This window comes from Alnus glutinosa, chromosome 1, assembly GCF_958979055.1.
Source record: "Alnus glutinosa chromosome 1, dhAlnGlut1.1, whole genome shotgun sequence".
Taxonomy (NCBI): Eukaryota; Viridiplantae; Streptophyta; class Magnoliopsida; order Fagales; family Betulaceae; genus Alnus; species Alnus glutinosa.
In genome coordinates, this window is record NC_084886.1 from 23,614,783 (window position 1) to 23,627,745 (window position 12,963).

Sequence of the window (12,963 nt, forward strand, 5' to 3'; positions counted from 1 at the left end):
GGCTTAAGCAGTTAAAGAGTTATGGGCTTATGAATTAATTTCTATGGGCTTAATCAATTAAAGAGCTATGGGCTTTTGGAATTAATTTCAAAAGGCTTAAGTAGAGATAAAAGAGCATTGGGCTATGGGGATAAAACCCAAGTCCATGCTGAATAGTTGATAGAAATGGGTTAGAGTTAAAACCTTAGATAGTAAGGATTGAAATTGTAGTTCTCCTATGACTCCAGTACTATATTTGCATCCTAGATAGTATGGATTAGAATTATAGTTCTCCTATGACTCCAATCTTTTATTTGCTACAACTCTGGTTTATCTCATAACCCTATCATAAGTATAAATCAAAGTCTATAAATAGAGAGTCATAATGAAGTATTATTTACCAATTTATTGCTTCAAGTTGTGAGTCTACACCCACGGTCATATTCAGTTATCAGAGAGAAGATCTGGAGGTTGAGTCAAGAACACGAAGAATACATTCTTCACCATTCAACATGCAAGGAGCAAATAAATCCAAGTCAACTGGCCCTAGTAGGCTAGGAGAGGTCGATTTCGATTGTAAGTACCCTGAACATGTTAGTTTAATTAATCTAGCCTTATTTATCTTGAAGAATTTTTTTTTTTTATTTTTTTTTATTTTTTATTTTTTATTTTTTCTAGGATTGGTATTCCACTACGCATACTTTGATTAGCGCATGATCCCCAACATAAAACACCCATAATCAGCCATCCTCCCTACCCAAACTCCCAAAAGACAACATCCAAAACATAAGCAACCAATATCTCCAATACCCAACAAAATTCCAAAGGAAATCATCAACTAAATTAAAGAAGAGATCGTCACCTTGGAGATGGAGGCTTCTTCCTCAACCGTTAACCTCTCTCTCTCTCTCTCTCTCTCTCTCCCTCTATTCCTTTCTTCTTTTCTCTTCCCCTCATTTCTTATTTTTTTTTCCTTCTTTTCTTCTTCTTCTCTCTCACACATTCTGCCTTTTTTTTTTTTTTTTTTTTTTTTTTTTTTTTTTTTTAAAAAAAAGTTTTGTAAAATTACTCAAAAGCCCTAAATTATTTTATTTATTACATTCCCATGAATTTCTCCTTACTCATAACTCCCTGACCCTTGCGTAGCTACTAAGATCTCCATTGCCGAAGGCCACCATGGATTTCGTTATAGAAGTGGGTGCCGGTGACGAAGTTGGGGCGTCTCATGAAAGCTGTTAAGATAAAGTCATTGGAGCATATGTACCTCCACTCGCTGCCCATCAAGGAGCACCACATCATGATTTCATTAGGTAAATTTATGTTATATGTTATTTGGAGAAATTAATTAATAAACTTTGTTAATTTTTTTGTTTGATTATTTTTATTTTATTTTAAAACCAAAAAATGCTCCAACTCGAGTCGAGAACTTGAGCTCGAGATCATACAGTATGATCGAGCTTGAGCTCGAGAAAAAATTAGACAAGTTGAGCTCGTGCAAGCACTATGTAACGCTCCAATGAAATTAACTAATTACTGGTAGTTAATGTAACGTCCAAAATATTAATTAAGTGTTAAAAATATGAATTAGAGTAATTAAGTGAATAATTAGGTAAAATGTGCAAGAAAAACACTTAGAAAACGTTTAGAGGTGAGTTTCTAAGTAGTGCGTCCAGACCGACCAAAATACAAGTTTGGACGGACTTGGCAGAAAGTCTGTGTCTGCTGCCGTGTCCAAACGGCCAGTGGACGGATCTCCCAGTGTGTTCTCATTCATGCGCGTGTCCAAACAGACTATTTTCGTGTTCGGACAAGCCTTCCAGAGAGTTTATGTTTGCGATTTCACACATGCGTGTCTGGACGGGCCATTTATGTGTCCGGACATGCCACGTTTTAAGTCACCAACGAGCCCTTTTTAGCTCATTTCTCCGGTTTCTCTCTCTCTCTCTCTCACACACACAATTTCTCTCTTCTCTCTCCTAGGGTTTTGAGACAAAACTTTAGATCCTAGTATGTTGAAGCTTCCAAACTCAAATCTAATGCCGAAAACGTGATCCTCGGAGCAGAATCTACGTTTTCATTGATTGGTTTGAGGGAAATTCGAAAATCCTACTTCCCCTAGATTTGGTGTAGATTTTTGAGAGTTTGGGTTTAATCTCCCAATTTCCTCTTAAGTATTGTTTACTTTGTAGTATTCTAGATAACTTTCAAGTGTTGGGTTATATTTTGGTGAGAAATCAAGGTAAGACCAAAAACCCTAGATTTTTAATAAGTGTTTAAATTGTGATTTTTGGTGTCTAACCCTAAGACAATCTTATCGTTGAAATATCACCATGACAGAGCAAGTGTAAGACCAGTGAGTATACAATCTCATGGCATTAGAAAAAATTCCTAGAGTTGTAGCCTTGTAGGTAGAGAAACCAAGAAAATAAAACAAGAGCATACATAGCATGATGATATGTGACATATTTTAGAAAAGGATTTCATGGTAGATGTATTAGTATGCATATGTTTTTGGCTTGGAATGGACACATATGTATAGTGATATTCGGCTAGATTGCATATGCATTCTATGAGATGTCATGTATTTGGAGTGCATGTATAACATGAGTTTCCCAAAGGTTCAGAATGTCATGTATGCATGTGTGATCGAGTTATGACGTTGATTGGACTTTTTGAGATGTCATGTATTTGGAGGGAATGTATAACATGAGTTCCCAAAAGGTTTATAATGTCATGTATGCATGTGTGACCGAGTTATGATGTTGACTTGACTTGTTAAGATGTAAAGTTTTAGAGTGTACGTATGGATACATTTCCCAAAGGTTCTAAAGAAATGTATGCGTATATAGCCGAGATATTACGTCGATTGTTTTCCTTGTGATTTAATGTTGGGAGTGCACGTATACTTGTATTCCCTAAAGGTTCGGAGAAACTGTATGCGTGTAATGTCGTAATGTTATATCCATTGTTTTTCCTATGATACCATGTTCGGGAGTATGCGTATATTATAATTCTCCAAAGGTTCGGATGACTTGTATGCGCATAAGGCCGAGACATAGTGTCAACTATTTCTTTAGATATCCATGTATGCTTGTATTTCCCCAAAGGCTTTGAAAGCTTGTATACGAGAATATATGAGTCACATGATATATATGCAATGGTGTGTATAATGTAGATTATTTGATTTATGAACCAAATGCCATGGTTTACTCTATCGGCTAAGAATTCTTTTATACAAAATTATCAATCCACAAGTAGCCGTTATTATAAACATATGGTAGATTTGTAAAGGTTGGCTCTTGTGAAAACCTAGTGTGTTTTATACTACTGAGTTGGTTAACTCATACTTTCACCTATGCGAATGTGGTTACCACCACAATCTTGTTGATATTGATGCTTTAGCTGCAAATATCGCAGACGTTGATGAGGACCTTGTGGTGTTGCACTTGGGATATTACGACTGAAGCTTATCGCGACAATTGTATGTATTGAACTTAAGGATAGTCCGTATTTTATGTATAGACTTCAATATATGGCTTGTGTCGCATGTGATACGTATTTTTGTATAGCCATTCTTTGATGTAATAAATATTTTGAGTAAGTCTTAAACAAATAGACAAATGTATGGCTTTGATGTTGTATTTACTTATCTTAGTTATGAAATTTAGTTTCCACTGCAAGGTGTTATCTCTGATATATGATGCACATGTTATGAGATGCATTAGGTTGAAGTTGGCTTAATGACTAATCGTCATGCTATTGTGGTGATTCCATTTTTATATTAAAAAAAAATGGGTCGTCACAGTTAATTTCATGGTTTGTCTTCCAGTCTTATTCTAAGAAGAACAAGACCACCGGGATCTCATCCTCTCCGAAGAGAGTTTGCAGTGGAAGACTTCCACTTTAAGAATAAAGATAACATTCTGAAATCCACAATCACAAGAATATCCAGAGTGAACTAAAACATCATCATAACATAGATTAGCCAAAGCTCTCAAAATACGGTCAAAAGACCAGTCATCAAAATAGTACAGATCTAGAACCAAAGGTCTAAGAGTCACCAACAACAAAAGTCACAGCCTACACTTAAGAAGATACAACATAAAGATGATATCTATCATATCACAGAGGGATTCACTAAGTCCTCTCCACATCCGTGCCAGCCAATTGGGATCTAACAACTTAAATATGATCTTGAGCACTTTCTCCAGCAGGACCAAATGCTGCTCCGAACCCGTCATCACAAAAATAATCTATAAGGCAATACATATTTTATAGGTGGAAAAGATACAATTGTAAGTTCAAGACTTAGTGAGTAATAATACTCATGATACACAAGTTATCATTTGGTGAACTTGGGTTAAGTTTAAATCACATGCAAGAGAGTATTATTTCATTGTACAAGATGATGAGGTATACAATATAGATATAGTATATGCTTATAATAATAGTCATGTCATAGTTCAATTCCATATGCTTTACCCATGATGTTAACCTCTTCCTAGCAGGGTTGACACTATCCTAAGGGACCTGTATTACAAAACCGGTGCTTCAGATATTTACGCATACCAGCATATACTAGCAGCCTGACCAAGTCCGACATCGGGTGGCCCACGCTACTAATAAGCCGTAACTATAACTGTAACCGTAGCCCCCATTCAAGCATAGTGCGCTGGTCACAAAACAACCATTGGATCCAAGCCCATCCTAAACTTTTGACCATGAAGAACAATCTATATAATAGTAAGTCCATAGCTATTTTTCTGCACAAGACAGTGCATGTTTACATGCATGCTCTCATAATTTCATAATTTCATTATCTTGCAATTAATCACATATTTTTACAAAATAGAGTTCACGGTAGTAAAAATGACATTTCATATGAGTTGCAAACATGCATATTTTGATATACAAAATATTCGTACTGTGCGAAAAAAAAATAACAGTAACAATAACAAATATTCATGTGAGTTTTACTCACTCCTATCGCATGGCTCCTCCAACAAATCTTATTGAAGCTCCACAACCTCGAAATCTGAGAAAAACCTAACATCAGCCTTAAACTCGAACTAAAACATGTCTTAAGTCCTAAACAGCTCAAATTACACTTTCTACCTGTCTGGCGATCGTTCGTTTAACAAATGATGAACGTTCTCCTTAGACATAGTTCGTTCGTCTAGTGAAGGGCGAACGTTCGTCACTTGGTCATAATCTCAAATTTGAACCTAAAAGTTGTAAAACTTGTTCTAAGCAAGTCCTAGGGTCTGAACATGATCTTTAACAAAGTCCTAACCTCAATAACATTTCTATGCAATACTAGGTAAGTAAAATATACTAATCAAACACTAATCTAGAATTAAAATAAAAAACTATGCAAGGATGCAAAACTAGCTAGAGATATAAACAAAATAGTAAGCTAGGCCACAAAAACTAACTAAGCAATGTAAGAATCATGTAAGAAACGAGTTAGGTTAAGGATGTTACCTTTCTTGAAGATCAAAGACTAAGAGAGCTCATTCTCTTCCTCCAAAACACTCACTCACTTTCCCTCAAGGATTTACTTACGAAATGGGCGGAAATGAGATGAAAATGGTGAGGCCAGGGTTTGGGGTATATATAGGTGAAGAAGTCAAAGTGGATAAGAATCAACTGATTTGGCTTTTGGCGAACATTTGCCAATCATATCGCGAACGTTCGTGAAAAATTTAGGGTTAGATGATCGTTCGGCGTACGACCGTGATCGTTTGTGGTACAATCTAACATACACGTTGAAGGCGTAGGATGTACTTTTCAACACACAGTACAACACGTCAATGATCTTTCGTGATAGGGACCACGATCATTCCTAAGGGAAAATCGTGAACTTGCTTGGTTCAATCAACTCAAGAAAATGTCAAATGATTCCAATTTCCTAATTATGACCTAATTAACCCTTGATAATTATCTAGAGAACTACACACTACCTGCTCAAGCTCGGCTTGTTTACGCTCTGTTAATTACACTTAAGCAACTTTGCTTAAGTTGCTTAAAATATAAATATGCTCAGCTTTGAGTAAAATTGGATCAAATATCCCAATAAGTAATTTATGGATAGAAAACATGTTCAATCCAAGCTGTGATTGCTTTCTTTCCTTTCAATTTATTAATTTTTTTTTTAACATTGTTTTTTTTTTTAAATTTTTTTTTGAGGTTTTAATTAATTAATGAATTAATTTTTATTTTTGTTTAATTTTTCTATATAAATCAGTTTTAAAGAGTTATTACTACAAGTAGGCTACAGCTTTATCAAAAAGCTCTAAGTTTTTAAAAATCACAATTTTACTATATGAGTTTTATTTTCTCAAAAAGTTATATTCTTTAATATTTTAATCAATTATTTTTTTTTTCAACTCTATCTTTTTAATCTTGTCTCCTATAAACCAAAATCTTAACTCCACTACTATAAATATAGAGTATGTATCTATTCACCCAAACACAATAATCCACACTACTATGATGAAACAAATGAAGTCCTTTGTTATATGAATAGAAAAAAAAGAAGTCCATTGTTATATAGACACGTGATCATCATCACTATCCCTATTGTGTCTAGACTCTAGAGTAATGTTATACATCATCCCATTATTTTTCATTCACAAAATTTATGTGACATAGTTTTCATAACATATGATGCATGTGATTTAATTTTTTGATTAGGAGAACCACGTCACATAAACTTTAGAAGATGGGGAGAGATTATGCGGTGATTTACAGCATTACTGTTTGGGTCCACAGAAAATGCTCAAACAAATTACACTTGAAATAATCCAGGTTTTACCAAATGATAATAATAATAATAATAATTGAAAATTGACAACTCTAGCCCCCGAAAGAGGAAAATGCTAATATTTTCTCAAATTTATTCATGTCACAAACCTGGTCTCACAAAGAAGTAAATTAAATAAGCATATTAAGCGTCATAATCAAACAAATTATAAGCATGAAATGATGAGTACTAATTAAGATAATATGAAATTGCATTCGTACTCATCATCATATACGCTTTAATACAACAAATAGTTGAACTCTTTCCTGGGATCTTGATTCGAGCTGCTCAGAATGGTCTGCAAGTTTTGTTATCAATCGTTCAAACATTTCATCCATAATCTCCCTCCCAAAGTGTTTGATGAACATTCCCTCCATGGCAGCCCTGACGTGCATAATCCATGTTCGTATGTCAACTGGGCCTTTCAACCATGTTGCCGGGTTCGTTAACTCCATCCTCTCTATGCTAAAACCTCCATTTCCCTCTATCAACCCTGCCATCTCCTCCGGAGAAACAGCATAAAAAGGCAAGTTGAAGGAGTCCACTTGATCTTCCTTAATAAGGCCCTATATATATATATATATATATATATATATATATCACGAAGATTGTGTCATGCACCCCAAAAATATGATGCAGTATTCTTTGTATTGTCTACATGCATCTATAGAATTATAAATGACCAGAGACGAGAACATTCAAGATATTGTTTGTAATATTATATATATATATATATATATATATACCTTTAATTAGGTTGTAGTATATTAATCCATGCATATCCTTGTCAGTGTAAGTAACAAGTAAGAGGATGCCTAACAAAATGGTTTAATTGCAATAAAATTGTAAAATTGTCAGTTTGTAGGGCTGCTTTGAAAATGACTAGTAGTTCAGGAAGCTTATGTATATTTTTAGTCCTTATTTTTATTATGTCTTGTTAATTTTTGTTAGGGAAAACTTCACGTAGTCTCCTGAACTTCTATCACAAGTGCAATTACTCCCATAAACTTAAAAAACTCTCAATTTAGTATATTCATTTTTTAATTTCACCCATCCATTAAGATTTTTCGTCAAATCCTAATGGAGGGGTATCAAAATTTCTAAAATACTCTTATATATATATAATCCAAAGATTTAAGCGTGAGTATTTTTGTTTTTTTTTTTTTAAAAAAAAAAATGGTGGTATTTTGGGACTTTTGATAGGATTTAACGAAAAATCCTAATAGATTGGTGAAAAGGAAAAAAATTGAAAGATAGATACACTACCTTAAAAGTTCTTAAAATTTAAAGAGGCAATTGCAATAGTGGCGAAAATTCAGTTGTTGGGGAATTAGTATTAATAACTTCCTTGTTTTCCATGGATAACAATCTTTAAATGTTCTTGAAAATTCCAAACCATGCTCTCCAGGAAAGGAGTAAGATGAGTAACTTACCTCTGCTGCCATATCCATGAGGATAGTTGCAAGCAAGTCATACATCGTACCGGCGGGGAGCTGAGAGTAAGGCATCCCTTTAGGAATTCCGGACAAGATAAGCACCATCATTCCTCCAGGCACAAGCTCTTTTGCTCTAGCATTCAAAAAGTTGTCCATGTCCTTTGCAAATTGAGTTGAATATGCATGAAAGACTTCGTCAGGGGCACTGGTGTAGTGAACTCTCCCCTTGTTCCACGCCGGAGAGTTCTTGTCACTCAGCTCTTGAGGCAGCGCAGAGAGCCACTGGAGAGAATAACTGCTATGCACGAAATGAAGAAAGGATTCTGGGAATAACCGGTTGTGAAAAGAACCCGCCACGCCGGCTGCAAAGTATTTTCTCTCCGGCGGGAGAGCGACGAAGAGTGTGTTGAAGTCGTTGGAGACTTGGTCGTTGAAAAACACTTGGAATTCAGGCAATGGAGATGTGGGGGATAGGGATTGATACTTGTGAATAATAGCTTTGATTACATTTTGCATGGCAAAAAATGTGTTTGGTCCGGTTGCACATCCCAAATCTGCCAAACGAATTGTTTTGGTAGTAGAACAGAAGCTTAATACGTCAAGCTTCTCAGCAATTTCCTCATCAATTTTTGTGTTTTCAACACTTGCAGATAGTCTCTGCAAAATAGTTCAGATTAGTTATTTTATGTCTTAATTTCAAGCATTTACTCACCAGAAAAATTCAAGACTTTTTTGTTTTTAAGTTGCATTATGTTCTTATATTAATTCATTTGAAATAGAATTAATTTATGTACCATTAGAATTAATGCTGTGTGTGTGTGTTCGAATAATAATAATTTTATTTCTTTCATTCATTATAATTAGAGAGTTTAGCTTTTAATTAGTGTTTGTATTTAAGAGAGACACAGAGAGAGAGAGAGAGAATGAGCAGTTAAGCAGCTTTAATAAACGCAGGCATACATAAACTTCTCCCATAAATGACAATTTATTAATCTTTGTCCGTTGTATTAATCAAACTTAAATCCAAAAAAATTAATAAAAACCTTAAAATCCCGAAGGAGAAATTTATAATTGGGAAAATCTAAGCTGTGGCAAAAGCTTTGAAGGCTAGCTAGGCTCATAAATTTGCATGAGAACTATTATTTTACTTAATTATCGTAAATCTACAACTTTAGACGTTGCATGTTTTGGAAAATACTAGTCAAGGTAACGTTTCTCTTTCTTCTTATCTATATATATATATATATATATATATATTTCTGATGTACTTCTGAAAAAATTTAGTTTGTCCATATAAACATATGTAAATATTAGATGTTCATATAATTAAATATGAATATCAGCAATTAAGACATTTTTTTTTTCTTCTTTCTATTGAGAGATTGATTTTTCAGCCGCGAATTTTAAGCCTTTGTTTAAAATGATTACCTATCTTCCTTGTAACTGATATTATATGAAGTGATGTTTCAAGATTTATCAATGAGCATTTCTAATAGACTCATCAAAATAGTTTTTTTTTTTTTTTTCTTAAAAAAAAAAAAAAGTCAAATTACTAAAAACCACAAAAAAGACCTTCCTCAACAGTCTCAGGAAAATGATGATTTTTATTTCATGAGTGAATATTACTCACCAAATTTGGTGAATAATGTCCACTCACCAAAAGGATAAAAAAGAATAAAATTTATCTCTCCTTTTTTTTTTTTTTCTTTTTAATTTCTTTTTCACACTCGATCAAAGGAAACCTTCAGTTTTCACACTCTGCTTCTCAACATTAATATTGATAGCATATGACCGTTAGGAAAATACAATTTTTTTAAAATATCACATTTAGCATAAGACAAATACTCAAAAATATGACTATGATATTAGGATAAGATAAATATTCAAAAATATGATCTTTAGAAAAAAAAAAAATTAAAACATATGACTACAATAAGAAAAATATTCAGAAATATGGTTGTTAGGAAAAAAAAAAAAAAAAACATTCAGAAATATAAATGTTAGAGAAAGAATAAAAAAATATTTTAAAAAGAATATTTAAATAAAATATTGAAAGTAGATAGCTAAAATGGTGAAGATGTTGGGAGTGCTTTAAAAAAATGGATAACTAAAATAGAAAATATTATTTTTAACTATTTTGACAAGTAAAATCTTGTGAAAAAAAAAAAAAACATTAAAAAAACCTCTTTTCTCAATATTGATTGAATTCAAATGATCAGTCACATTCTTGCATGATTTTTCTTTAACTCAGTACGTACACGTGCATCTGTATATTTCAATGTTGGACTTTCAAAGTAATTAATATTAGAGACCACCAAATTCTTGAGTGGAGATAATTAATTTCAACCCATGTTTAATAATAACATCCTTTCTAAATCCAAACTTGAGTTTGTCATGGTAATTCACTACTTTGGGCAAAAATCAAAATATAAGCTATTTCCATTTTCTTTTTGAGGTATGATACGTTTAAAACTTTCGTAACTTTTGTACAATTTTAATAACTTTTTTTAAGAACAACTATTGAATATTTAGGACAGAAGTGTAGGAAAACAGATCCAATAATTAGTTTGAAAAAAAAGTTGTTTGAATTGCACAAGAGTTGTCTCAAGAGTTATACAATAATCATATTTTTTTTTCTTTTTTACTCTTAGTACTTCTTTTAAGGGAAGAGAGAAGGAATTGAGCAAATCAAAATAAGGTTATCAAGGAAACAATCTAAAAGTATGGGATTGCCTCAAAGAATAAATACATCAAGAAATAAAGAAAAATCAAAGAAAAAGTAAAATTAATTAGCGGAGAACATTTTAGAGAAAACTTCAATTCTTTTGAATTGAATATATTTCTTTTTTATTTTATACACATATTTGTCTGATTTTATTTTTCTCACCCAAAAATTATCAATAATTTAATTTAATTTAATTTAATTTAATTTAATTTAATTTAATTTTTTTTTTGGTTCAAACGGCCATAATATTAATTATAGGCAAATCGAAGACTAGGCCTTTGAGCTTTTGTTCAAGTGCTAAAAAGAGTGAGTAGATGTTAGATCCAAATATATATAATAATAAAGTAAAAAAGAACCAAGACTTCTAGATAGGGTCTTAGCATATAGTGCATGTTATATGCTATATATCTGGTGACTTTACCATAGCAAAAGAGAGAGAAAAAGAGAGAGAGAGTTGACTAAACAGCCTGTAATTTTGAAAATTAGAAGTAGAGAGGGGGAGAGAAGAAGAGGGGTGTGATTCCAGGAAATTAGTCATATATCGAAATCTCGAAGGACCATATAAGAGCTAGTGATTAGATTCTTTTTATTCTTTATAAGAGGGGTGTTTATTCTTTAGGCCTGCTAAGCTAGATTCTGTATTCCATTCTTCCAAGCTAGATTCTCTTCACTCGAATTGAAATTGCGATATTTGAATGATCACTCATGAAGGAGACCTGACCACCCGGCCACAAGAGTCATGACTCTGAGATCTTTGGATGGAACTTGGCCTGATCTTAAGAGCTTTTTTAGCTTTGTACAGATGTCTTCATGTACGTAGACCACAATAACTAAGTAAAAATGAGCATATCATTACTTAAAAAATAATTTTAAAAAAAAATTAAAAGGAAAAACAACGAGAGATTGCATGAAAATTCGTCTGAAAATCTCATTACTTCCAATTTCGAGCCTGTAATAAACAGATCACTAGGATTATGAACAAACATGCATACCATTTGGACAGTACATATATATACCAAAGAGAAGAGCAAGATATATATATATAGGCTTCTTTTTCTTTTTGATCTGACTCAAGATCAGGTTGAAAAAATGTCGTCATATATATATATATATATATATATAGAGAGAGAGAGAGAGAGAGAGAGAGAGAGAGAGAGAGAGAGAGAGAGATCATGCATCTAGTTTTTGTGTCTTCATCGGAGACACAAAAGTAGCTAGGGTTAAACACACCTGATAGTAGGAATATTTGGAGTAGCTGTAACTGCCATGACCACCATTCACAGGGAGATCTAGAGAATCGGACGGCAGTTTGGTGACATTCAGGTGGAGTGAATCCGGCACCGATTCTGCCATTTGAGTTCGTGTGTTTTTGTTTGTGTATAGGAAGAAGGTTTCGAGGGGACTTGTTGGCATTTTATACAACTGGAGAAGGCCAGGGGAACATGCATGCATATGTGGTGGTACCACCATAAAGGACGCATGCAATATATTTAATATACCATCTCCCAAAAACATGGGTCCAACGACCATAGCTATGTGTTAACAGATTAGGCCGTACCGGTTTATATTTTTATTTCTGTGTCTTTTCATTATTTATATATATATATATTTGGAATAAACGTCATCTTAGTCGTATGACTGAAAGTTTAATTATATTAACTTTAGGAAAAAGCTTACATGCTCCTTCAAAGCGTCAAACTACAATTCTTTTTTTTTTTTCTTTTTTTTTTCTTTTTTTTTAACATGTCCATACAAGAAGAAGATGAGGGATTCGAACTAGAGACCTCTGTTTCATGAAATATAGGTCAATTGAGCTACCCCTTGAAGACATACGTCAAACTGCAATTCAATTAATAATGTCACCTCTAAACTTTTAATTGAAACAATGTCTCACAAACTACTAAAAAATTGTCAATGTCTCCCAAGACCAGCAAAAAGACAAAAATAACCTTAAATTTTTTTCAATAAAACAAAAATACCTCTATAATTTATTTTTAATTTTTTTGAAAAAAAAAAAA

The 12,963-nt window shown here is 33.1% G+C and overlaps 1 protein-coding gene across 1 annotated transcript; it reads right to left on the reverse strand.

The window, feature by feature from the left end:
* Positions 1-6,858: 6,858 nt before the first annotated feature.
* On the reverse strand, positions 6,859-12,362 carry LOC133877509 (loganic acid O-methyltransferase-like). The gene is made up of 3 exons (XM_062315850.1): positions 12,176-12,362; positions 8,218-8,877; positions 6,859-7,350 (listed from the first exon to the last, which is right to left on the reverse strand). The coding sequence occupies exons 1-3, from the start codon at positions 12,356-12,358 to the stop codon at positions 7,012-7,014; spliced, it is 1,182 nt and encodes a 393-aa protein (XP_062171834.1). The 5' UTR covers positions 12,359-12,362; the 3' UTR covers positions 6,859-7,011.
* Positions 12,363-12,963: the final 601 nt, after the last annotated feature.